Source organism: Drosophila ananassae, chromosome 3L (genome assembly GCF_017639315.1).
Source record: "Drosophila ananassae strain 14024-0371.13 chromosome 3L, ASM1763931v2, whole genome shotgun sequence".
In the NCBI taxonomy this organism is placed as follows: Eukaryota; Metazoa; Arthropoda; class Insecta; order Diptera; family Drosophilidae; genus Drosophila; species Drosophila ananassae.
In genome coordinates, this window is record NC_057929.1 from 10,018,444 (window position 1) to 10,044,049 (window position 25,606).

At 42.5% G+C, this 25,606-nt stretch overlaps 8 protein-coding genes across 8 annotated transcripts; 3 read left to right on the plus strand and 5 right to left on the minus strand.

The window, feature by feature from the left end:
* The first annotated feature begins 3,863 nt into the window (after window positions 1-3,863).
* Window positions 3,864-5,783, plus strand: LOC6496020. The gene has a single exon (XM_001960019.1). The coding sequence runs from the start codon at window positions 3,864-3,866 to the stop codon at window positions 5,781-5,783; it is 1,920 nt and encodes a 639-aa protein (XP_001960055.1).
* Window positions 5,784-6,117: 334 nt separating this feature from the next.
* Window positions 6,118-7,839, minus strand: LOC6494586. The gene is given in 1 exon segment (XM_001960021.2): window positions 6,118-7,839. A coding segment is annotated over 1 exon segment (1,722 nt).
* Window positions 7,840-8,118: 279 nt separating this feature from the next.
* On the minus strand, window positions 8,119-9,515 carry LOC6494585. The gene is given in 1 exon segment (XM_001960022.3): window positions 8,119-9,515. A coding segment is annotated over 1 exon segment (1,278 nt). The 3' UTR covers window positions 8,119-8,237.
* A 4,020-nt stretch (window positions 9,516-13,535) lies between these two features.
* On the minus strand, window positions 13,536-14,908 carry LOC6494584 (thioredoxin-related transmembrane protein 2 homolog). Its single transcript, XM_001960023.4, has one exon. The coding sequence runs from the start codon at window positions 14,630-14,632 to the stop codon at window positions 13,817-13,819; it is 816 nt and encodes a 271-aa protein (XP_001960059.1). The 5' UTR covers window positions 14,633-14,908; the 3' UTR covers window positions 13,536-13,816.
* A 1,280-nt stretch (window positions 14,909-16,188) lies between these two features.
* On the plus strand, window positions 16,189-17,154 carry LOC6496021. The gene is made up of 3 exons (XM_001960024.4): window positions 16,189-16,568; window positions 16,632-16,772; window positions 16,835-17,154. Exons 1-3 carry the CDS (start codon window positions 16,445-16,447, stop codon window positions 16,948-16,950), a joined length of 381 nt encoding a protein of 126 aa, XP_001960060.1. The 5' UTR covers window positions 16,189-16,444; the 3' UTR covers window positions 16,951-17,154.
* An 11-nt stretch (window positions 17,155-17,165) lies between these two features.
* On the minus strand, window positions 17,166-20,403 carry LOC6494583 (parkin coregulated gene protein homolog). The gene is made up of 5 exons (XM_001960025.4): window positions 19,280-20,403; window positions 19,029-19,207; window positions 17,666-17,837; window positions 17,401-17,550; window positions 17,166-17,334 (listed from the first exon to the last, which is right to left on the minus strand). The coding sequence occupies exons 1-5, from the start codon at window positions 19,548-19,550 to the stop codon at window positions 17,174-17,176; spliced, it is 933 nt and encodes a 310-aa protein (XP_001960061.1). The 5' UTR covers window positions 19,551-20,403; the 3' UTR covers window positions 17,166-17,173.
* Window positions 20,404-20,541: 138 nt separating this feature from the next.
* On the plus strand, window positions 20,542-23,513 carry LOC6496022 (serine/threonine-protein kinase hippo). Its single transcript, XM_001960026.4, has 2 exons — window positions 20,542-21,938; window positions 21,997-23,513. Exons 1-2 carry the CDS (start codon window positions 20,711-20,713, stop codon window positions 22,731-22,733), a joined length of 1,965 nt encoding a protein of 654 aa, XP_001960062.1. The 5' UTR covers window positions 20,542-20,710; the 3' UTR covers window positions 22,734-23,513.
* Window positions 23,393-25,379, minus strand: LOC6494582 (rab proteins geranylgeranyltransferase component A). The gene is made up of 3 exons (XM_001960027.4): window positions 25,194-25,379; window positions 24,027-25,130; window positions 23,393-23,965 (listed from the first exon to the last, which is right to left on the minus strand). The coding sequence occupies exons 1-3, from the start codon at window positions 25,240-25,242 to the stop codon at window positions 23,565-23,567; spliced, it is 1,554 nt and encodes a 517-aa protein (XP_001960063.1). The 5' UTR covers window positions 25,243-25,379; the 3' UTR covers window positions 23,393-23,564.
* Window positions 25,380-25,606: the final 227 nt, after the last annotated feature.

Consider the following 25,606-nt stretch of genomic DNA (forward strand, 5'->3'; position numbering starts at 1 on the left):
AAACAAATGTTCTGTCATATCCAACTGTCGTATGCTGGGACAGGACAAAAAGTCGGAAAACATTCGCCATAAAAAATAAAGCAATTAATATTGTTCACTGTCAAATCATGGCACTTAACATGACACAGATTGTAACTTGGTCAATATAAAAGGTATTGCCTTTTCCAATTGACTTGCAGCCAGGAAAGTGTCTTCATTACTTTACTTATTAAGTTGCACTTAAATGTGGCAGGATGCAAGGAGTTCATTTAGTTTGACTCATTAAACAAACGATTCTCGGCATCTCCTCCGTTTTGTTGCTTGGCCAAGTGAGATAATGACGCAAAAAGCCAAAAGGCAGAGAAAATTTTATGAAAACAAAGTGCATTTTTTCCGTTGTTGCCGCTGCATGAACTGGCTAAATTAAACAAAAGTCGGAAATCTCTGGCAGCTTCCAAAATGGCAAGTAGTTGGCTCTGAGTGGGAAAACTTTTTTCTTTAAATGCTTTAGCTTCGAAATTATGCTAATAGACTTATTTAGTATTAATAACCCAGACATATTAGGTAACCCAGAAAAATTTAAGAAAAATACAGCGCATGATATCAAGTATACAACCCGGCAAAACTTCACCATTAACCATAATCGATTCAACAACGGAGAACCAATTGTTAATCAGGGAAGTTCCGCATCGTAGTAGTCCCGCATCAAAGGATCCTTAAAATTCTTAAAATTTAATTTTGGATCCATTTCTGGCCAAAATTATGGTAGTACCCCTTGAAAAAGAGCGTTCCACATTTTCTCTCAGTGTTTGGCGAATATCATAATCATTTCGCATCCGATTCAAAAACGGAGTACCATTTACGAATCAGGTAATAAATCCTCGCAGTTCTGCTCAAACGATCCTTAAAATTCTTCAAATTTAATTTTGGCCCCATTTCTGGTCAAAATCATGAAATCACTGAGAGAAAAGGGTGGAACGCACTTTTCCAAGGGGTACCATCATGATTGTAGCCAAATAACAGTAAAAAATTTTTTTTTAATTATTGTTTCTCGATTTTTTTGATGTTTTGATGCAGATCGAAAAAATTAAGCACTGTTTTGTAAATGGTTTTCTTTTCCGATATGAAATGAGTTAAATATTGAATTTAAGTACCGGCTTAAAGTAAAGGCCAATACTTAGTATTGGCCATACTATGGTCTTAACTTTGTCGAAAAGACCAGTGAAACAGGAGAAGTTTAAATCCGATACGAAAATATTGTTATTAATCTTGAAGACATTTTTTTTTAAGGTAAATCAGCTTAAGACACTTGTCTTTTTATAAGCTTTTAACATTTTCCATTTATGTGTAAATGGCATTTTTCAACGAATATTTTCTGTACATTGTCTGAAGTTTTCGTGGTAAGCTGTACTGAAAAGTTTCCTCAACCTGATGCCTTTTCTTGGCTGAAAAATAATTACTTTTCATTAACATTACCGGCCAGTTTGGAGACTCATTCGCAGCACCTGCTTCAGCTCCCAGGTGGGCAGAAACCCAGATAGCTAGCTACCAAGCTGGCCAAGAGGAGTTGCCCAAAAACTGACAAAGCCAAATAAACTTGACCGGGCCCGAGACCCGTTGAAAAACCACCGAAAAACATGGCAGGGAGAGAGAAAATTAGAAAATACATTTTTCAGCATTAAAAAGTGTTCGACGTGCGGAGATTGCGGTAATTTCGCTTAACAGTTAGTTGCTAACACACATACAAACACACACACACAACATACATATACATGCTGTGGTGCCAGTCAAATGCACCTGTTCGCCAGGGGTTAAGGGTGAAAGGAGGCAAACGGACCTGGGGGCTCTCGGGAGGTAACCAACCATGTAGGCGGCGCTAAATGTCGAAGTGCAGCCCAGTTGTCGGTGAGGGCGTGGTCCGCCGACAGGAACTGGAGGCTGGGGGCGGGGTCCCTGGAAGGTTTCGGGGGCATGGCAGGATGGCAGCAGCTGGCACTTGACATGAGCAACGGCAACGAAACAACTCGAGGGCTTTCAACTACTCTCGCACATTTCGCTTCCGCTTAGAAATGGCAAAAACACGTCCTCACACCCGAACCTCACAACCACACCAGGACACCACATACCTCCTATACCCACCCTCACACACATACAGATACTTGTAGTCGCTGTTTGAAAAATAAAGTGCTACTAAAAAAGCTGAAATGAGATACGGACAAACAAAAAATAAGGCAGACGCCAGAGGGCACTGCTGGGTGGCAAAATTTATAACTTAATATCAGATTGTGTCGAGTTAGTTGGTCGAGTGTTAGTAATGCAGCTGCCAGTGGTAAATGCCACTAGAATGTATTTAATTATGGTGATATAGTAACGACAATTGTTTATAGAGGATGTACCTCCCAAAAATGAGGTGAAAACACTGGAAGGGTCTTTAAAAAGTCACAAAATTATATCTTTTTATATCTCGGCTAATACAAAAAAAGCCAATAATGATTTTCAAAAATACATGAAAACCGTCGTAATCTGTTCAAATACCCGTGTCATGTTCAGCGCTTAAAAGGCACTAAGCCCTCACAATATGGCTTAATGTATTTTAGCGCTTTTGGCGCAAACATTTCAGCAAAAATAAGGCAACACAATGCGGCTCACTTGGCCAACAAGAGACTTCAAAGCGTCATCTGGGGATGCACTCAAACCCACTGGTCCGGGCGACCAAAGTATAGCTTCAGGTGTCGAGCATTTGGCCAAGTTCCCACGCACTGAGTGCCTCGGAATCTCTGGAGAACCAACTAAACTTGAACTGCAAAGTTGGGTGAGCGTTAAATTACGTTTTGACAAATCATCCGGCAAACAAAGCAACTCAAGCCCAGCACTGTCAATATGGCATTAGGGGCTGAACTAAGTAGGAAAAAGAAATCCTTTTGGGCTGCATCAATCATAAATATTTTAAGCTGCAAACAAGAGAGATGGCTTTTGGGCCTTTGTCCGAGGGAGAGTCCTTGGCATTGGTGATGTGTGCGTGGCTAATTGCATTAGCCAAGCAGGCTGGCAGCCAGCCAGCCAACCAGCCAGCCATCCAGGCCATCTGAGCTTAAATGCCAAGAAACGCCGCCTGATAAGCTTTCGTGGTTGCCCACGAGCTCATGGCATTTGCGTCAATTATGAAGTTTTGCAGCAATTAAATTTTAATGAGCAGTGCAACATGCAACATGCCAACACATTGCTACGGTGCCAACTCAAGCGAAAAGGCCATTTTGCAAACGTTAAATGCTTACACGTCAATGCAACTACACAGACTGTTTAAATTTTACCCATTTGAAGGATACTTACCTAAACAATGAATATTTAATATAATTTCACGTGGGTTTAGTACTTGAATTCATAAAATAGTACCACAGTTTTAAGTTAAGTGCCAGCCATTTTAATCATTTCCCCCACTTGTCGAACCTTATTTAGTTATTTTCTGAAACAAAACGATGGGTCGCTGGCGCAGGCTTCACCGTCGCATGACCCAAGCCCATTTGTCCAATTATAATGCCCTTGTCGCATAAACTGGGAAACGCTAAATATTTGCGATTTGCACTTGAGATAAAATTGCAATAGGGCCTTATGAGTTAATAAACATGTGCGGCTAAAAGGGTCTATTTAAAAATCAGGAGCGCTAAGAGGGTCCTTAGAACAAATATTAAATACCAAACAAAAAGCTAATGAAATAATGCATGAATGTTAATCTAATAAGTTATCAAAAACATACACTTGTAAAATTTTATAGTGAAAACCCTTTGCAGCCGCTCCTGAAATTAAAATAGAACATTAGCCACCTTGTTTGCCACATGCAACGTCCTTAAACTTGACAGTTACCTTTGGTCCTTCGTCTAACTAATATGGAAAATCGTGGAGCGGAGCTTATACTTCAGGAACACAATATTATCAAATCCCTACAGCGGGGTAATATTTCCGAAGTACCACAACATATCCAACTGATCAACAACACCTTTGTTTTGGAGCTGCTGTTTGGGATAACCCAACTATATCACTTTAAAAACTTTATTTTCTACATATCGGAGCGGTTGAATCTGAAGAACAAAGATTCTCATGAGTTTTTCCTCGGTTTCTGGAATACATTTCCACTCGCTCCCAATCTGATCATAACCCGGGAGTACGAGGCTCCCATCCCAATGATTCAGTTCATCAGTACTCCGTCCCTGGTAATGATCTACACCACCGCACGGGATGATCCTATCATGGAGCTGGCCGCACAGAGCCTTCAAGGGATTCGGTGGCTGAAGACGATCTTTGTACTTTTCCCCAGCTTGAGTAGCCGTGACTTCGATTCTAATATGGAGTCCTTTGCTCAATTTTCGGCCGAGATCAAGGACATCTATGACTGGGTGTGGAGCAAGCAGTTTATTAACGCGGTGATTGTCACCATTAAGGATAACGTATTCCTGCTGGAGCCCTATCCCGCTCCAGCGGTGGTGAATGTGACAGGAGCATGGCAGGCCGAGGACTTCTTTATAAAGTATTCCAAGAACATGAAGGGCTACGAGGTGCGAACGCCCATCCTGTACGATTTGCCAAGGGTCTTCAAATCGGATCGCCCAACCAACGGTTATGAGAAGAACTTCGTGCACGGCACCAGCGGCAACTTGTTCCTGGGCTTCTTGCACTTCGTAAATGCCACTCTAGTGGATACCACAGCCAATATGACAACGGACTATTTGAACATAACTACCCTACTGGAACTGGTGGCCCAGGGAGTGTACGAGACCCTGATCCATTCGTATACGGAACTTACGGTCAAGCACGTAGTTTCCCATGGCTATCCCATTGGCATTAATGACTGCTGCATCATGGTTCCCTTTCAAAATCAATCGCCGGAGGAACAATATATGAGGGAGGCGCTCCAGGGCAATGTTTGGATTTTAATTATATTTTTCACACTGTACATAGCCCTGGCTATTTGGGTGTGCTCTCCGCTGAGACCTCGCGACTTCAGTGCCGCCTTTTTGCAATCAATTTGCACTTTAACCTACAGTGCGCCAACTTTTATTTTACGAACGCCAACATGGCGTATGCGTTATTTGTATGTTGTGCTGGCCATCATGGGCATTGTCACTTCTAACATGTACATTTCCCGGATGACTAGTTACTTTACCACCGCCCCAGCTCAGCACCAGATAAACACCGTGGATGATGTGGTGAAGGCCAATCTGAGGATCCTGATGCTCTCCTTGGAACGGGAACGGATGGAGAAGTCGCCGCGACAGTATCCTCCTAGCTATATGCGGCAGGTGGACGTGGTGGACAAGCACGTTATGGATATGCATCGGGAGCCGTTTAACACATCTTTTGGCTACACGGTCAGTAGTGATCGGTGGCGCTACCTGAACATGCAGCAGATGCATCTGCGGAAACCCATCTTCCGACTGTCCGACATCTGCGAGGGTCCCTTCTACCATGTGTTTCCCATGAAACTGGACTCCCATCTCCGCTCGCCCATGACGCAGTACATCATGATTGCCCAGCAGGCGGGTCTGATGAATCACTGGAAGCGTGAGGCCTTCTGGGAGGCAGTGCATCTGGGAAAGGTCAAGGTGCACTTAGTCGACGACGAGCCTATGGCTCTCAGCCTGAGTTTCTTCGCCAGCATGCTGCGCACTTGGACCTTTGGCCTGGTGCTCTCCGGTTTGGCCTTTGCCATCGAAATGAAATGGTATCAATATGCTACTCTAAGGCAGGCTCCTCAGGTGCCATTGTCCAGGAAACGGAGATCCTTCATAAGACGCTTCATGAGATTATGATAATTCTTTATCTCTTTATGTTAAAAATATTTAAATAAAAAATGCCTTAGTAGATGCAAAAACACTTTAAATTATTTTTAGGGAAAAGAAGGATGAAATAAGAAAAAAATGGGTCAATATCATAAAATTTCAATGGCTTCAAATACAAATTGCTTCACCCCATGTATACTCAATAACTTTACAAAATTGACTTTTAAAAGTCTCGTTTTAATGTTTATTGATTTTATATCATTAGCATTGGTGATTATATAGCATTTTAATCTCATTACAATGAAATAAATGAATATAAGAGCATTACGGACAAGCTGAATTCATAATTATTCGGCTTTAGTCTTTACAATTCGTAATTACGTTTCCTGGAAAGTACTTCCAGGACAAAAATTATCCCAGCCAGGACACTCATTACCAACAGGTAAATAAAGGCAATAGCAAGATGCTGAAAACCAGCCGATGTGTACTCCTGTCGCTCCTGGAATCGCTCCACCAAACCGGCATGGAGGGCAGAAGCAAAACTGCTCCTGGCGTAGAAATTCAACAGCCCCGAGGAATGAATGCGGAATGTAAAGTATTCAATGTCCCTCCATAAAGACGAGTCCATTTGAAGGGGAAAGGCCAAGTGATAGGATCCGAAGCAAATGCTGCTCATCTTGAAGAGTCGCTGCTTTAAATGCGCTTGTTGCTCGTCGAGAAACTGCCAGTGGTCCTCGGTAATAAAGTAGGCAAAGGAGCTATTAAACTTGGTCTGATGCTCCGCAAAAATACCGGCATCCACCGGCCTCAGCAGCTTGAGGAATTCCTCGGGCAACTCCTTATTCAGATTCAACAAAAACTCCATTTCATAGTCAATAATCATGACAGGCAATTCGGCACTGATTATGTCATCCATGGTGTTTATCTGAGCATGAAAGAGATTCACGGTCAGAATGCTGCCCAGATTCGAAGTGTAATTCGCGGACAAAAAGAATCCGTGAAAGAAAACGGTGGCCAGGAGAAGAAATCGTAGAAGACAAGGCCTCTGGAGTTGCCCCTCAGTTGGAACATTGATAATAAAACAAAAGGAATCCAAAATGGAGCTCTGGTATCCAGACCAATCTCAAAAAACCCTCAGCCACATGAGCTCCAAGAGAATCAGAGCCAACAAAGCTCCCAGGGCAAAAAACCACACTGTCCAGGCAAATGGCTGCAGTGGGTAGAGGAATGTGGATACACTGTTGTAGAGTGGCACCATCAAACACCACTGCACCACCAGCAGGGGATAGGTCTTCTCCAGCTCATCATCGGGCATGAACAGGGCATAGGCATGGGCACAAAACTCCATCTTACGTTCTCTTACTAATTGCAAGGTGGCATTCATATTGATAACCTGACCTCCAAGGGCATCCGGTGGCATATGCATCTCCTTAAATGTTCCATTTATAAAATCCACAAAGGTGTCAATTATTCTGTAGGTACTTCCATCATAACGTCCCCGGGACTTAAAAAGATGAGGCACATCCTGTCTTAAGGGCGTATCGAATCCATATCCTTCCACATCCGATCGGGCGTTTAAAACCTTCCTCATGGCCGAATTGAAGAACTTCAGAAAATCAGTTCGATTCATAAATTCCATCGTGGGGAACTTGACAGCTCCATATAACTGATTAATGCCCGTCTCAGACTCGAAATAAATCAAAGAATTTATAAATTGTTGGTCGTAGGCGAAGAACAGAAGATCGTTAATAGGCTGCATATCACTAACTTTGTACACATACATTATCACCGAGAAGTAGAAGTGTCTTCCAAGTAGTACAGTTTTGAAAACATTCATGATCGGGTCATCGGCGCCAGTGGTGAAGACAAAGCTCAAGTGATTCCTTCGGGCTGGCGAACGATTCATCCGCATCTCCGTGTTATTATTCACAACTGTTTGGGTGGCTGTCGCTCCAAAGACCTCGTCCATTCGCCGAATAAATGAATCCAATTCTTCCAGGTCTACTTTTGGACTTACAAACCAAACTAGCTCTTGGAATGCATTAAAACGTGCGAACGGAGATAAAAGTTTTATTAAATAGGGCATGTTCCAGGCACCAATTGAAGAAACTTTAAAAAACAAAAACAGAAAGCTAATTTTTAAACAAAACCGCATGACTTTGCGCAAAGAGTTCCCAAGGTTTAATAATAATAATTCTTTTGCTTTCATTGGCTTCGATAAGGTACTCTTTGGTTTAGTTTGGGTTTAATTAATCCCATGGGGCCACTTAACCCTGGACTGCCAGACCTCAAACAAACGATGTTATGCTACTCATTCGATAAGTATTTGGAGTACAACGGGTAGTCCCTGCATATTATAATTAATCAGAGACTCAAGCACGTCTGGTTTTTGGTAATTAATCCCTTGACTGCTATTTGTGAACATAATGAATTTTACTTGATTGAATTTCAGAGGCATTATGCTATAAACTTAAAAGATTAAAACTAACCATCGTAGCACTCAAATCGATCGTATTGAAGCCTCCTTGCCCTCCATCGATGGACGTAAATCTCCAAACACCAGACCAGAGTACTAAGTGGTATTCCTAAAGCTAAAACGATCCAGCCCGTCAAAAAGAACTGTAGATCCAATGGCTCCACGGGGTAGGTATCCAGAAATATTTTTGCATAGCCTGCCAGCCGCGCGTTGTAGAAGGCCACCTCCTCCCAGTGCGTCCATAGTCCGGCCTGCCAGGCATTGAGTATAAAGTGGTCCAGGGAATGAGCAAAGCTGGCATTGATCCTCATGGGCAGGGCATTGAACAGGCCACCAAAACACACCTGGGACAGGTGAAAATATGGCTGAATGAGCACTCGCTGCTGCCGATTAAAGAACCGCCAAGCATCTTGAGTGACCACGTAGGCGTGTAGACGCGAAGGACTCGAGAGCAGGGCCTGGTAGTCCTGTCAGCTGTGCGAGTCGAATTGTGGCTCCAGGGGAGCCGTGTCCACCTCCGAGATAAGGCGCAGCTCTTCCAGCAATATTTCTGGAATTACAATTCGCAATCGGGAACGAATCAAATCTGACCATGAATCGATGGGGCGAACGAAAACAGGCCTCATGTCGTAGACCGTCATGTGACTGATGTGATAGTTGGTAATGATGAAGCCAAAGACGAAGAGCAAGGTGTAGAAGATGATCACCCGTAGGGAGGCGTGTTTCAACTTAAGGGCCATGTTCATATTGGGACTAAACATCAGAATGGCCATGGCCTGGAGCACGTTGCGGGTGTAGTCGCGAGATATGCTGTGATGCTCCCGCCAGTGCACGTACTTCAGCATCAGAGCCAAGTAGAAGATACCCAGGAAGAGGCACGTCCAGATGTACCTGCCCAGAGGCCACACCACGTACATCCATTTGGGCAGCTCCGGAGCCAGTGGCACCATCACACAATTGGTCATCACCTCCAGGGGGTAACTGTACCGAATCCTCTCGGAGTGATCGCCCAGGCTGTCAGGTCGCATTATTATTCCGTGGAGTGAGAGATTGTACACACCTTCCACAATATCCTCCTCGAGCAGCGACTTCTTGGGCAAACTCTCGATCGGGTCGAGAAACAGCTGGTAGTGCTGGGTCCTGGCAAACTGCTGGACAAGCTCCATGTAAGGTCCACAGTATCTAGATATCCGTCGTTTGGAATCGTTGTAGATAAAGGCATGGGGAATCTCAAAACTATATGGCGTATGGATTTCGCCATTTTCCACGTCCGTGACAACCGACATCCTATGGCCGACTATTAAGAATGACATAGTTGGAAACCCGTTTATATAGAGTCTAAATTACACGACTCCGCACGCAAAAACCGACCCTGAACCTGGCAAATTGGAAAACTGGCAGACTGGCTGGCACCAATGTTATCCGGTTCACTTCACTGCTAAAGTTCAAAGATCCGTCTGTATCCGGGTATTTAATGGCACGTTTTTGTGTCCTGCCGATTATCGGACAGTGATTGTAAATCTATATAAATTCCACACACTCATAGATGGATTGCGGTACGCTGTAAATTTATATGGCACTTATCAAAAATATAAATGTCTGTATAGGTTTTATACAAAAACCGACTGGACTTTGTTATGTAACCCAAATTCCCATCCTTTGTATAGTTATTGGAGCACGAGCACTTTCACGTTATATAAAAAGCGTCCAGTTTTTTATGACCAAAAAAATATGGCAAAAAAACGAAAATATAGTCCGCAAAAGTCATACAAAAAATTCCCACGTGTTTTTATGTCTTTGTATATTGGTGTGTTTTGTGTGTGTGTGAATTGGCAGCTTTCATGTAAATACTTTTCAATTTTTTAGGGTTTCGGTCAAACAAAATGGGCGACGATTTCCACAATCCCCTGCCAAATGGTCCACAATAAAAAGAAAAACAAAAGTCCCATTGAAATAATATAGCACTTATGGGTAATTACAAAATCGTTGAAGGTAAAATTAAATGAAACTGGATTTTACAAGTTAAGGTTGCTGTTCATGGGCTTCCAAGAGGGCAAAGTTAACGAAATGGGCAGGGATATGCATGTAGTTTTTTATTTATGGTGAAACTGTAAAAAACTGACTTTTATACATATTAATTGAACCAAAAACAATAAAGGCGAGGTAACTTTGGGCAGAGTCGAAACTTTAACACGGTTTCAATTATAAGTTTGAGTATTGATGGGAAACCTATCTACAACCATTGCTCTTGAATTGAATGGTTATTGGCTGCATGATACAGCTGAGTTTTTACACAAACTTATGCAAAAAATTTAAATACCCCCTGCAAGAGTAAAAAACGCAATCAATAAATCTTATGCGAATATATAAATCAATTTGGCAAAAGTTGCAAAATAAAAAGTGAAAACCAAAGGGAAAAGCAATGACTCATGAGTTTTCTAGCTACCAGAACTCTTAAATATGTAAAATATAATGTTAATAAATCATTCAATACAAATTTTATATGAATATATTTAACACTTCTGGTGGAATTCAGTTTTGAGGTCTTTAATATCAGCATGCAGCTTACATTCATTTCTATTTATTGTTTCTACATTTCGTATTTGCTCTAAAATTTTTGAATTTCTCTATAATCTAGGAAAAATAAACACACAGCTCATTAGCTTACAGTTAATTAGTTTTTGGCCATTATTTAATTTGTGCAGTCACCGCAAATTTCAAAATGAATAGGATTTGGTTTCATGCAAGTATATATTTTACCAATGTGGTCGGCAGAATGAATTTAAGTTATATCTTTTGCCATTAAAATGAACTGTTTGTTTAGGTACCTGTATGGATTTTTAAACCCAATATAAAATATGGAAAAAATAACCACCTTTCTAAATTTATTCATAATTTTTCTTTTTGGGGGCGGCAACAAAAGCCATGTATTTGCAGGACGATGGTGCTAGAAAAACAATTTTTATGGCACCCTCTGGAACATTTTCTGTGAACGTGGCTGGGAACGTTTAAAGCTATTTATAAACAAAAATCTATTTTATTGTTAGACAGTTTAGCATTGGGCTAAACTTTTCTTTGACGCCATTGTGCCTGTTGCTGCCACACAAACGTGTTGCAAGCAGCTTTTGTGTCTAAGAACTATAATATGTTTTGTAACAAAGCTATGTCTAAGTTCATGAATGAGAAAAGGTCAAGGTTTAAAATCAATATTTGTATAATTCATTTAATAATTACACATCAATTAAACAATCATCTAGATGTGTGTTTTAAAAATCAATATTATCTCATTTTAATTTAATTACACGCGAGTGAGCAAAAAAAACCTATTATTGACCTAACCTTTGACATGTTTTCACCCCATTGAAAAAAAATCCGCCCTAAGGCATCCCAAAGATTAAACATAATTGATTTATTTAATCTATCCCAGGAAAACCGCACACACTTTGTTGCAGGAGAGAAAAGCACCTGTGCTTTCAATTGTCCTGCCTTGCGGCAAAGGTTTTGCGAATCCAACAGCGGCTGGCGTTGACTTGAATTTTAATTTAATTGTAAGCAATTGACAGAAATACACAAAACCCACTCAAACTCAGCAGCAGTTCCACAGAACGATATTAAGACGCTGCCAGCTGGTGTTGACATAAAAATGCAATAAAAAATACAGGCACCCAAACTGAAACGGACGTAAACGTAAAGATCAATATAAAAATGAATCTAGTAATACCCTAGTAACGGAATTTGCTATATAAACTAGAAATTATTTGCAAAGTATTTGAGTAGTGATAGGAAGACACTCTTTTTAGTTCTTAAACTTTAATCATAAAAGCTTAGAAAAGATTAAAAGTTAAGTACTTAGTAGTTATTAAACAAACAAACTCTCCGTATAAGTGTTTAAATATTGATTTATTTCAATATCTTTAAGAACCTTTCCTGAAATCGTTAGACTCTCTCTCCATTTCTCGCTCAAACTCCAGGGTATTGGACGAAAAATCACTCAAAATCAATTGAATGTGGCCAGCACTGGTTTTTGGCTAGCATTGAGGGAAATCAACGTGAAAATAGCTACGACAATGCGTTTTGTTGTCGTTTGGGTAGCAAGAAGTGCTTATTGGATTTCCGCCGTGAGGAGCCACGGACAGCGTTCGGTAGTCATGACATTACGTATACGTAGAGGGGACCCGCGGCTGGCAGAGACAGTTGATACGGAGGTGCCCTGATTAAACAGCCGGCTATAATTGCTCCAATTCGTTGAGAATCTTTTCTAGCAGCAGCCCACATACACATCCCACTGGAATTTAACTTTTCCGCAATAAAATGGCCAGGACTCATGTGAGACAATCGTATTATTTACCATACACAATACAATACACGTACAATGGCCATTTCCATGCCGATTCATTGAAAATAAAGTAAAAATACAAATATTAACCACAAAAGCCCAGTTCCCATCTGCCTAGGGTTTGGTGGGGTGGAAATGGGAGTGTAAAGTGGAACTGGGACTCCCAGGAGTTGGGCGTGGGTCTGTATGTATGTGTGGGTGGGTGGTGTGCAGTCTTCTGTATTTATGCATTTGTATTGTCGGGTGTATGTGCGTGTGGGTGTAAATATTGAATGGATAAAAGGGATTTGCGTTATTTCGTTCTGTGTCTGGCCGGTTGAGTCCTACATATGTATATGACCTGTCTATATGGCCGATGTCTGCCGTTTTTCCCGTTTCGAAACGCAACACTCCGGAAATATTTTGCTGTGCCATTTCCATTGTTATACAATTTTGCTTAACAGCGTCCATGGCCGCCCCCGAAGCCATTTTATATTTCATAAACAAGAAAATATGGGCTTTCACGTCAAGTTGTTTCAAACAATTGTCATTTCGTTGTATTCATATTTTATGGTTTGAATTTATTTATATTTATTATTTCTCTTGAATAATATAAATGCCACAATACTTTGAAATTTAAATTTAACTTTCCCTAGCTAAGACAGAAACCTTAGAGACTATCAAAGCCAAGCTATGAACCTTAAACTATCGCCTACACTGAACGAATACAAAATTACTATCTATTTATATGGTATGTGAAAAGCACTTCCAAAAATAGCAATAAATGTAAAGAATCTTTATAAATCATTTTTAAGATATCTGTTTACCGACTTTCTTTGATTTCAAAAAATCTGTTCCAGATTCTTCCATCTTATAGTGCTTCTGCTTTGCTTCTTAAACAAGCAACGGAAATGATCGTTTGAGCTCAGCTAATTGAGTATAATCTGCACAAAAACTTGTAAAGGAGGAGACACAAACAAACTCTCTTAAATCATCTCAAAATGTTACATATATTTTTGGTACCTGACAATTAGCTACAAAATTAAATATGTAAATGCAAAACTACATAAATAAATTACACAATGGCAACGCAGCAAGTGCACGTTTTAGTTAAAACTTGTTTGCAAATATAAGTGCTATTGTACGTGTCTCTGGCAGTGGCAGCGACCTCGAAATCAAATTATAATTTAAAATAAACTAAAAACTAGACAAATAACAAATTTTAGCACGAGTACGCAAAAATGAGATAGACAGGGTGGAGTGAGGTCCTCTCTACTGGCTCTTCTTTGACTCCTTGGGCGCAACGGGCAGTCGCTCCACAGCCTCCTTGTAGAGTTGATTCAGTCCGAAGGCGGCGCGCACGTTGTCGCTGGAGAAGAAGAACTTCTGCAACTTGCCCTTGCTGTCAATGCATGGCCGGCGATCTGCTTCTTTTCCCTGCTGGAACAGAACCACTGTGGGCAGCTGACGAGAGAAGCTGCTGTCCGAGATTCGGAACTTCTGGGCGACGTCCGGAAAGCGTCCAATGTCGATCTTGCCGAACTTAAGGTGGTCCGTGTTGTACTCTGCCGAGAGTTCAGCAAAAACGGGGGCAAAGTTGACGCAGCTCGGATTCCAGACGGTGTAGAAGCAAATCAGCCAGCTGGTGCGCTTGTCCCGAGCCAGCTCCTCCTCGAATACCTGGGCGTTGCGGAAGTAGGTGATGTGCTCGGGGCCACGATACGAGGGCTCAGGTAGCACCATGCCCACCAGCACACATACCAGAAAGAAGCCCAGGCCGTAGCGGAAATCCGCGTAGGCCCACAGAATGCCATTGGCCACCTTGGTATACAGGAACGATGAAGAGAGGTAGTTTATCATGGTGACACTGCCAGTTTTGCGCGATCGTATCATCACCACGATAAGAAGGAAGAACAGTATCTCCACCTCGCGGCTGTCCAGATCGCAGTCCCCATCCTCTTCGGTCAAAGTAAATAGGCGGGTGCAGATAAACCTGGTCTTCTTGGAGAGTAGGTACGATATGGCCAGCAGGATGTTGACCCAATAGTAGGGTTTCGCCAGTATGGCCAGCTGCTTCTTCCACGTCATTGCGTCGCCCCGGGTCTGTGTGCGTCGATCTGGGTCAAGTTTTTAATTAACAATTTTCCAAGTTTTTCTTTTCTCGCCTGATTGTTAATTTTAGCAACGCCGTTTAGGGGATAATTCCTAGCTTGGATACTTTTCGTGGAGTTGCCACCTAGACGAAATCAGCTGGCGACATTCAGTGTTGCAAAATTAGTTCAAATAGGATGGCGCCAAAGTCTTATTCAAAAAAATTTAAATATATTCTTGCAGCTGATAAATGTTTGACATTGTTACGTCAGCTTTTTGCCAGAGTCATTGACGGATTGTTGAACTCCGTTAAGGAGGCCACTGCAAAGTGGGAAAAAAAGAAAAAATCAACGAGGATCTTTGTTATCGCACACATGCCGAACTTTAATCGGCAAATTAAAGACTGGCTTTTCGTGATCTCAGACGCTCGTGGCTGCCATCAGTACTCATTATCACTAAGATTTATTTTGGGCCTGGACCTTCTTTTATTTACTTTTTGTTTAGTTTGTGTTTGAAACTGTGTGAATACTGTGTGAAAATGTACTTCATCCATAATTTCTAGTATTATCTGTAGCGTGACTGGCTCTCAGAATTGTGCAAAGATTATTTTCTTTATTTTTGTAGTAAACACATTGCGCGTCACTGAATTAAATGATTTACTTTTAAATGTATTATTGAGACCGTTTAACGAGGGTCATTTCCATGATCCCCAACGGATCGCCTACCTATATACTGGTTTTTAGTAGTGGGCATTTCTTTGTTTAAGCTTTGTTTCATATATTGCTCTTTATTAGCTTATGAACAGAAGGGGTTCTTAACTATATAGTTGGCTGTAATATACAAACTGAAAAGCAAGGTTTTATCTGCACGTTGCAATAACATAAATGACTTTTTTTTAGTTTACAGTTTTAAAAACTGTGTTCATTTTTAATGGCAAATATTTACAAGTATTAACATTTCTTATAACTTTAATTTTCTGGGAAATCCCTACATCGTGACTAATTTGTTTGAATTCCCTATCTAAGGTGCACAGGTACCTTGAATGTTTTTATGCCTTTATTCAAAACAACATTATAAATAAATACTAATTTATAGATGAAGTAAACAACCTGCACATAGGTCAGTTCTTAATATAATCACACTGGACTACGTGCCTGTAGTGTGATGGGGAATCCAGTTTAATCTGGATTAAAATAAAACCTCGAAAGATAACCGGGTACACTGTCAACTAAAAGATGGGAATGTGAACCCTTAATCTTGTCTACTGAAGCAAAAATCATATCTATCGAATGGGAGCTTATGCTCCAACCAAAATTTCTGTATCAGGAAGATCTACTTCCCGATCCAACACTCTCACATACCGGGAGAGCTTGGAAACAAATAGACCTCGGAGTAAAGTATAAACCAAAACAACGGGAACTGGACCTGATAATGGGAACAAAATGGCGATCAATTGCCGGCTATATTATCGCGCTATCAAGGCAACTTGATCTCCTGTCTACCGCTCTTATCAACCACAAAAGCCCAGAAGCCTCGATCCGAACACGCGCTCTATAAATTCCCATCCCAACCCGGCGGCGGCTTCAGTTCAGTTCTGAACCCAAGTATCGACGAGAGTCAGTAAAAGATTTTTCCCAGATCATCGAGCGAATCCCGATCAATAACGATTGGCATTAAATGCCTACCGGACTACAGTGACTAAAATAAAAACATTTAATTGGTTTCAGAGTAAAATCAGGGGAAATATTTCCAATTCGGCGAAATATTCCCAGTTATAAATCAAAACGAAACTCGACCTTTGCTATTTGAATGCTGCTGCAGCTGAGCCAAAAAATCAACAACCTCGATCAGCATTTGGAAGAGTGCTGGAATCAGAAAAGCCTTCTGAGCCACTTTGATATATTTTCAGTTTTGAGTACCATTTCTTTAAGCGGTAAGTAGTGATAATACTAACTTATAAATAGAACTAGCTTATTAATAGTAATTTTTCCAATAGCTATTACAATGGCCGCCATTCCCCAAGGTGCCTTCGCAGCCTGCAAGCTCCGCGAGCAATTCAATGAACGCGAAATGATCGTGGCCCGTTTGCGGTCCGCTGCATCATCTGATAAGGGTTCCCTTGACAACTCACTAGTTCGTAAGTATTGACCCTCGTCAGTGGGTTAATCGATCACTAATACACATTCCTGCACCTTCCAGAGCGCGACTACTCACCCAACAAATACAATGACAAGCTGATGAACTCCATCTGGGGCCTCTACAATCGCTATTCTCCCCACAACGTGAAGAAGAACGAGTACGCCCCCACCAAGTGATGACCTAATCGGGGGCCCTGCAGTTTCCTAAAAGGTCTAACTGCCGTGCCCCAAAATCCGCCATAATCTCTGGCGAAAATCTATATATATATATTCTCAACTATATAATCTCATATCTGTTAACATTTGGTAACAAATATCAATTTTATTATTTTATGTTTTTGTAAAATTCAATAAATACTTATGATATTGTATGTAAAGGGACAAAACCATGAAGCGTAAATTAATTTAAATAGCAAGACTCGTAGGTCGGAACCATATACTTGATATTGATAAAAGCATCCTCGCCGCCATGCAGCTCCAGGACTTGGAGCGTCTCATCGATCAGATCGCCAAGATTTAGGTTGTTCTTTTGGGCATAATCGATTTCATCACCACAATTTACTAAAACCAGATTAGAATCTATATTTATTTGAGTTCTGGAAAAGTTTTTAAAGTAATATAACTTACAGTTTTTCACCTTAAAGGCATTAAACATGGGCAGCAATTGTCTGTAGAAGGGCACCAGGGCAGGACCCACCAAATCCGAGGACATGACCAGCTGTTGGATTATCTTCAATGTCGTGCACATTACCTCCAGGTTACGGGTGCTCAGTGCGTCTGAAATGAGGTGGGCGGATTCAGATACAACAGACTTTGGTTTTCGATTCGCAAGGTGCAAATTAGACCGAAAAGTTCGAGGCATTTGCGTGCCAGCCATAGCCCTGGTACTCACTCTTCAAAGGTAAAATTAATTGCGGTATCACTGGGTGTATTTTTTCGCCTCCGGCCAGCAGCAGGTCCGTAACCCCTTGACGGGCATAGGTCTTGTACGGATGTTTCGTCTCCGCCAATCCGTCGAAGAACAATGGCAAGTAGAGGCTGTAGTCCAGCTTGTCGATGTCCACCTGTGTAAGAAACGGAAAGGAGTTGAAAATAACTCTGGGAATTTCAATTTGTTTCGTGTTTTTTTTTGGGAGGTGGTGGTGCAAGTTTCGCAAGTGTACATTTGCACGCTAGGCTGCTTAGGTTTCGTTGATTTCCATTAAGATGCTCTTTGTTTGTTTACGTTGTCAGTGGAATTTTTTTTGTTTGAACAAAGGGCAAGACGGGAATATATACCTGTACCTACTTAGTATACGTCTAGACTAATCTTTTCTTTGTAGAAATGCATCGGCTTTGATCAGTTACTTGAACACCTGATTTTTTGCATCACCTATTTGTAAAAATAGAAACCCTTCCAAACGGGATTAGTTTTGAGGTGTCAGTATATTTATTTGGCGCCATCCCTTAAATCGCAACTGCGTGAAGCTCTAGCGGAGGAGCACTCCATCTATGACCTTCGACCTTGTGACGCAAATGAATGGGAGTCACCCACATATCACTCGTATGCACACGAACTGTCACATTGCCATTTCAGCCTAGATAAACAAACTTAAACGCACTTGGTCGGTCCACATACATACCATATGTGGCCCCTCAAACCCAGGGACTATGACATTGAACCGCCGAAAGGGTCACACACCTGGCAGAAGGTAGAACCTATGGGTGGTGGGCAGTTGGTGGGTATACCACCACCACGCCGAAGCCTTTCAAAACTGCAACAGAACTGACAGACGGACGGTGCGACGTTTTGAATGTCAGCAGTTGCATTCCGGCCGGAATTGCTCTACTGACTCCGGAAATAGACAATGTCATATTATTTACTCGTTGCTATTTTATAGCTCTGTAACACTTGAAATAATTGAACACGCAGGTGTATGGAATTCAAGCAAAACTCAAATATGGGCAATAGGTAGGTCACTGGATGTGATTGGTAAGGTTACCCGTATTTCTTATTAGTGACAGTTACGAAATTCTAGTTGATTTCCATTGACTCGCATTGGTTCTGTAATGACTGAACTTTTCGTAACTAAAGAATAAAACCTCTTTTGACACAAAGAAGGTTCTGGTAGTGGAAACTTTGATCCAGAACCATTACTAAGAGACTATTACTGGATCTATTGCCAAAAACTGTTAGTTCAAATTGCATTTCAACAAGAATTTTTAAATAAAATGGTGTATTATAATTATAATCAGAGTATAAGTACATCACTTACCGTCCATCCAATTTTGTCGCCTCCACATAGATACTCCATCTTAATGGGCAAGTCCCCACGATCGAAGTACATCCGAAAGAGGGTGCCTCGACCCGGATCATTGCCTCCACCCTGCGTACATCCATTTATGCCCAAGCCCAAATTATAGGTGGACATGGACTTCTGTTGCCGACGCAGACCTGGAAATCAAAAGGAAAGCACAGGAAGTCATTAGGAAAACAAATAACCAACTCCACCACGACACGACGCACTTTTTGGGTTGGGGTTACGCCCCCTGGCACTCGCGGTTTTGGGGGCACACTCGTGGATGGGGCCATCGATGACAACGGTGTTCTTTTGCTGCGACTGAATGGAGAAGGGCGGCACGTAGCGGGGTCGGGAGCAAACGGCCGCCCCATGGATACCGCTCAGCGGACGAAGCTGGGTGGGATTGGCGGATTTGGAACGTTGCTTCTGCGAGATTTGAAAGTCATTCACCGGACCCGAACGCCTTCCTGTGGCGGTGCGTGCCGTTTGGGCCATCTTAGCCGTCGGTAGTGCAAACGCGAAATGGATGTGCCGCCACGTAGTGTAAACAGCCAACTGACGAGCGAAGGAATTTTCTAGCCTGGCACACCCCCCACATCGAAGTTGCTACTACACTCCTGGTGTGTTGGCGTTGCTGTTGGGTGTCCGTGTCGTTTCTATGGAGCACGTTGCTAGGGTGCTTTTGGCGGCTTAGTGACCGATAAGCCAATTGCTAATACAGCCGAGCGGCATGGGCTTACATGCTAGTATCGCGGTGCTCTCTTCCAGCCGCAGCTCCGTCGCCGCCGTTGCGGTGATTTATTATAATAACGAATTCCGAAAGCGAATACAAAGCCGGTTGGTTAGCTTGGTTAGCCCCAAAGGCGCCAGTTATGTTTGCATGCATCAAATTCATAATCTCGGCCAGCTCGGTGTTTTAACAATTCGTTTTTATAAAGCTTTTCATGTCAGTGACCCCGTGTCCGAGCTGATTGGGTCAGATAATTAAGACAAATTTAGAAGAATTTTTGTCGATAAGCAGTGCACCTGTCAATCTCTATTATAAAACATGAAAGAAATGCAATCATTCAAAGTAAAAAAGCTTACGAATAGATTAATATGCATATATATTAATATGTATGTTATAAATTAAAACTTATAATAATCATAAAGCTTTAAAAATCTTTTAATAAATTAAAACAGATTTATTAAAAACTGAACAAAGATTGATATCCACTTTTAAAATGAAACAAGAAACTTTTATGTTAAAAAGAACATTTTGAATTGCTCCAAGCTAACTAAAACTTCCACTTAAAAGATTTATAGGTTTATAAAAAAGATCGGAAACTATAGCCAAACAATAAAAATTTAAAAAACCGTTTAAATTTGTCCGCCATTCAACCCTTATTCAAGGACACTTTCCACACTGGCACTTTGTTTACATTTTCCAGCCAGATTTTGCAGCCATCCTACAACACCACGCCGGTCAGGTGTGTTGGACAGCGTGGGAGAAGAACACTAGCACTGTTGCCCAACACTGGGAGCGAATAAAGAACAAATGTGTGTGAGAAAATGTCGCTGTAAATTGCTGTAATTGTTTTTTCGTGATATATCCAAACTTAAAGGGCAAAAAAACAGCGTCAGAGTGAAACCGGACGTTTTGGGGGAGCAAAACAATGGCGGGCAACATGTCCTCCAGCACCAACGGGGAGCTGAAGAAGCTTTCGGAGGAGTCCCTGGCGCAGCCGCCGGAGAAGGTCTTCGACATCATGTACAAGCTGGGCGAGGGCAGCTACGGGTCCGTCTACAAGGCCCAGCACAAAGAGAGCAGCTCCATCGTGGCAATCAAGCTGGTGCCGGTCGAGTCTGATCTGCACGAGATCATCAAGGAGATCTCCATTATGCAACAGTGCGACTCGCCGTATGTGGTGCGTTACTACGGGTCGTACTTCAAGCAGTATGACCTCTGGATCTGCATGGAGTACTGTGGAGCCGGTAGCGTTTCGGACATCATGCGACTGCGTAAGAAAACGCTAACCGAGGAGGAAATAGCCACCATTCTGTCGGACACGCTGAAGGGTCTGGTCTACCTGCACCTTCGTCGTAAAATCCACAGGGACATAAAGGCTGCCAACATCCTGCTCAATACAGAGGGTTATGCGAAACTAGCCGATTTCGGAGTAGCTGGCCAACTCACGGATACAATGGCCAAAAGAAACACTGTGATCGGTACGCCCTTCTGGATGGCGCCGGAGGTCATCGAGGAAATCGGCTACGATTGCGTGGCGGACATATGGTCCCTCGGAATCACTGCTCTGGAAATGGCAGAGGGAAAACCACCATATGGCGACATCCATCCCATGCGTGCCATTTTCATGATCCCTCAAAAGCCGCCGCCGTCATTCCGAGAGCCAGATCGCTGGAGCACTGAGTTCATAGACTTTGTCAGCAAGTGCCTAGTTAAGGAGCCAGACGACCGAGCGACGGCCACTGAGCTGCTGGAGCACGAATTCATTCGCAATGCCAAACATCGCGCCATTCTGAAACCCATGCTGGAGGAGACCTGTGCCATCCGCGAGCAGCAGCGGGCAAACCGAAGCATCGCTGGAGTTTCAGCCAATGCCATGCTCCAGAACATGTTGGAAACCTCCTTTATGGAGGACCCGGGTACATTGGTGCCGGAGAAACTCGGGGAGTACCAGCAAAACTCTGCTTCGGATGCTACTATGATAGCGCATGCAGAACAAGACTTGGACGAAGGTACCTTGGGGCCGGGTGGTTTGAGAAATCTGAACAAAGCAGCCGGCCCAACGGCTGGAACTGCAGCAGCTGCCTCTGGAGCGTCTCCCCTGGATGGTCCACCCGTCGACACCGGTACCATGGTGGAACTGGAATCCAATTTGGGTAAGAACATTATGAAATTCCGTAAAGTACAAGTCATTATGATTCGGTTTAATTGCAGGCACCATGGTTATCAACTCAGACTCAGATGACTCCACAACGGCCAAGCCCACAGATGAACAGAAGCCACGTAATCGGTACAGACCACAATTTCTAGAGCATTTTGAGCGCAAGAATGCAGGCGATACCAGAGGCGATGACAAAGCAACGGCCACGGAGTATTCCCCGGCTGCGGCCGAGCAACAGCAACAGCAGCAGCAACAACAGCAGCAGCTGCAACAGGAGAAACCGCACTTGGCCAGCGGAGCCAACGACATTACCAACTGGGAGCACAATATGGAAATGCAGTTTCAACAGATCTCCGCTATCAATCAGTATGGGTTGCAGCAACATCAGCAGCAACAGCACGTTCTTATGGCTTATCCGTTAATGGACGAGCAGCTCATTGCCCTCAACAATCAGCAGAATCTGCTGCGTAGCAATGCAGCGCAGGCTATCGGCCAGCAGGGAATTCCGCCAGCGGCTACGCCTGCAGCTCCGGCCCAACCGCCGCCCGCATATCAAAATCAGCACATGCATACGCAGTCGCATGCATATGTTGAGGGCGAATTTGAATTCCTCAAGTTCCTCACCTTTGATGATCTGACACAGCGGCTAAGCAACATCGATCACGAGATGGAGCTGGAAATCGAGCAGCTGAACAAAAAATACAATGCCAAGCGGCAGCCCATTGTGGACGCCATGAATGCGAAGCGCAAACGCCAGCAGAATATCAATAATAATCTGATTAAGATTTAGGAATAGCAACTCACAATTTTGCAAGGCAACCGAAATTTGAATTTCAACTCACGGAAGTCCGTTTGCATTAGATTGAAATCACACAGTTTAAATCACGGAATAACTACAGAGACCTCTGTATCCACTATTAATGTTTCGTAATTGGCGAATTGGTTCAATCTAATGGAAAGGCCTTAACTCAATCACAAGAAATGATAACACAAAAGCTTTATTGTAAAATGCAGTGAAACAGGAATGGAGTATGTGGTTAAAGCCGTGGAATCGTCGGCAGAATCTTCCAGAACGCACGAATATTTATGTTGATGTTCGTTTCACTTTGATTTTCATCACAATTCTGTTTCGTTTCATTTTTCTCGCTCTGATCTATCTCCTATGATTATTTTGTTCGAATAAAATTTAAATTTGGTTTATTGTAGCTGCTGCCTGCATTGTCTACTGCCTGAGCCTTATTCTAATTTGTAAGACTACAATTATATTCGTTCTTCCCTGTTAACTATTAACCTTATCTCTATGTATAACCATAATTTCGACTTCGTGCAAACAAAAAACAAAATCAGTAACCCGTCAAGCAATAATTATAAAAGAGGAAACATTTTTATACGCATTGGAATGCATATTTTTCGAAAGTATATTTCTCAAAGCAAAATGCACAGAAGCACTCACATATAAACATTTATATATACCTAGTACTTTTAGCAATTATAAATAATTTACATAATAAATATATAGGAATATATGAAGTAAATTGTATACAAAATCGATTAAATTCCGTTTAACCTACAGCAGTGAAGTTTGATTTTAAATAATTTTAAATTGATCCATTGCAAAAAATTACTCTTGAATATCCATTTCCTGTGTGGCCTGCTGCATGTCGTGCAGCTGAGCCCTCAGATCCTCCGGCAAACTGTTTTCGTTCAAGGCACTCGGGTCCTCGCCATCAATGACAATCTCCTCTGGATCCGGAGCCCTTGGCAAAAACTCAGCATCAGCGTAGAGTTTGTTAAATACTTGCCGGGCATTTGATATGGCTGCGTCGTAGTCCAGTTCGAAGGTTGGAGCCTCTGTGTAATGAATGTGCTCGGCTGCAGCACTTTTATTCGATTGGGAAGCAATAGTAAAGTAGGAGCTGAATATAAGTTGCACATCAGAGCGATCAAAAAGCAGGCTGGTGAAGGCGGATAAGTCCGAAGCAGGATCTTCGCTTACAGCAGGTGTTGTAAGGTGAAAAACATCTAAAAAAGATTATAAATATTTTAAAAAACTTGTTTTTTAAATAAAAGTACTAATTCTTACACAATCCTTCGGGACAAGCGCCGGAATAGTGAGATAATTGTATTAAAATAGCTTCTCTCTGCCCATCTGCATCCAACAAACGCAACAAATTCACGCCACCGCCACCTTTGTTCAACTCCTCGTTGCCCAGTGGATTGGAGGCCACAAACAATCCTCGTGAGATGTGCGGACGCATCTCTACGCCTTTAGAAACTGGCGAATAACCAGGTGCTGAGACCACATTCTTGGCACGCAATGTTTTTCCAGCACTGCTCAGAACCAATTCGTTGGTTTCGGCATCCAAGCCAATGTCGTCCACGGCCCTCTTCAGGCAATAGATGCCTCCGTATACGGCACATAATCGACAAAAGCACTGCGGCAGCTCCCCGCAGCCGTACATGGGAAACAGGAAAGGCGTGTTGCCGTAGCGTCCAAGGCTGCCTAAAAATCGTTGCGTTCGCTGCATGCCCTCCTCGAAACTGGTGTTTGGTCCGCACATGGCAATGGCCTGCATCACGCAGGAGGAGATCTTCTCGGTTACCCGCTGAGCCTGCAAATACTCAAGGAAAGTTCGCCCACGGAATTCCAATGAGTCTTCATTGCATTTGTCTTCGCCGTAATCATTGCACGCGGTCAGGAATTTCATCAGTAAACGTTTCTCCACAATTGTCAACGATTTTGTGTTGAAAACATCGCTGCGGGAGCAAGGCACGGATACTATCTCCTCGTTGTGACGCATGCACACGTGATCCACGGCCCTGAACTCTGCATAGCGGCAGATGTTTGATTTAATAAGCAACTGCACCAGCTCCCCTGCGGCGTAAAGAATGCGTGGGCATAAATCTAAACTGAAGCGACGAGATTTGGCCATTACACTGTCCCGAGTCCAACGTTGATCCCCCTGGGTCTCTATGGATTCTGTTTCCGGCGCTGTTTCCGCAACATGCCAGGTGTAGCTCGCATTTCGCAACGTGGAATGAGGCTCTACTACCCTGTCAATTCGGGCACAATATGTATCCATACTAAAGGAGCTCCACACATCGCCGTAGTACTCATTGCTATCGATGTGGAGCACGGATTTTCCAACTCTGCTGGCTGCAGCAGCGATGCAGGATTCGGTGAAGCCTGAAAAGGGCGTCCAGGATGAGTCATAACACACAACAAATGTTTCTCAATTGTTTACAATACCTGTGCCTATGACCACCAAGTCAAACTGCTCCGGCAAGTCATCCGCCATTTTAGCTAAGATTTTACGATTATAATTTAACCAAAAGTTGGTGTAAGTTTAGGTATAAATAGTTTGTGAATAAACTGAGAATTTACAAAGAATCAGCTGCTTAGTGATGTGCTATTATCAGTGACGTCACCATTGCAAATCAGCTGTTGGCTGATAACTGTGTTGGTAAACACCCTAGATTCTGATTAGAATTATTTAAAATTATATTTTCCGTTTATTTTATTTTAATTTACCTTTTAAATATGCCCAATATGCGCCTAAATAATTTTTCCTTAAATTTACAGGAACACAATGTCCGAAAAATCAACAAAATTTCAAAATAATAACAACCACCTGTTGTCCCAAAACCTGATGCTCCCACAAA

Bases quoted from the DNA above. Each gene is read 5' to 3' on its own strand.
- LOC6494582 (XM_001960027.4), bottom strand. From the start codon at position 25,242: ATGGCGGATGACTTGCCGGAGCAGTTTGACTTGGTGGTCATAGGCACA. The intron at 25,131-25,193 runs GTATTGTAAACA...CGCCCTTTTCAG, and splicing joins CTTGGTGGTCATAGGCACAG to GCTTCACCGAATCCTGCATC. The intron at 23,966-24,026 runs GTAAGAATTAGT...AATCTTTTTTAG, and splicing joins CGCTTGTCCCGAAGGATTGT to ATGTTTTTCACCTTACAACA.
- LOC6496020 (XM_001960019.1), top strand. From the start codon at position 3,864: ATGGAAAATCGTGGAGCGGAGCTTATACTTCAGGAACACAATATTATC.
- LOC6494584 (XM_001960023.4), bottom strand. From the start codon at position 14,632: ATGACGTGGAAGAAGCAGCTGGCCATACTGGCGAAACCCTACTATTGG.
- LOC6496022 (XM_001960026.4), top strand. From the start codon at position 20,711: ATGGCGGGCAACATGTCCTCCAGCACCAACGGGGAGCTGAAGAAGCTT. The intron at 21,939-21,996 runs GTAAGAACATTA...GTTTAATTGCAG, and splicing joins GGAACTGGAATCCAATTTGG to GCACCATGGTTATCAACTCA.
- LOC6496021 (XM_001960024.4), top strand. From the start codon at position 16,445: ATGCTGCTGCAGCTGAGCCAAAAAATCAACAACCTCGATCAGCATTTG. The intron at 16,569-16,631 runs GTAAGTAGTGAT...TTTTTCCAATAG, and splicing joins GAGTACCATTTCTTTAAGCG to CTATTACAATGGCCGCCATT. The intron at 16,773-16,834 runs GTAAGTATTGAC...TGCACCTTCCAG, and splicing joins CCTTGACAACTCACTAGTTC to AGCGCGACTACTCACCCAAC.
- LOC6494583 (XM_001960025.4), bottom strand. From the start codon at position 19,550: ATGGCCCAAACGGCACGCACCGCCACAGGAAGGCGTTCGGGTCCGGTG. The intron at 19,208-19,279 runs GTGCGTCGTGTC...TTTGATTTCCAG, and splicing joins GCGTAACCCCAACCCAAAAA to GTCTGCGTCGGCAACAGAAG. The intron at 17,838-19,028 runs GTAAGTGATGTA...TTTCTTACACAG, and splicing joins GCGACAAAATTGGATGGACG to GTGGACATCGACAAGCTGGA.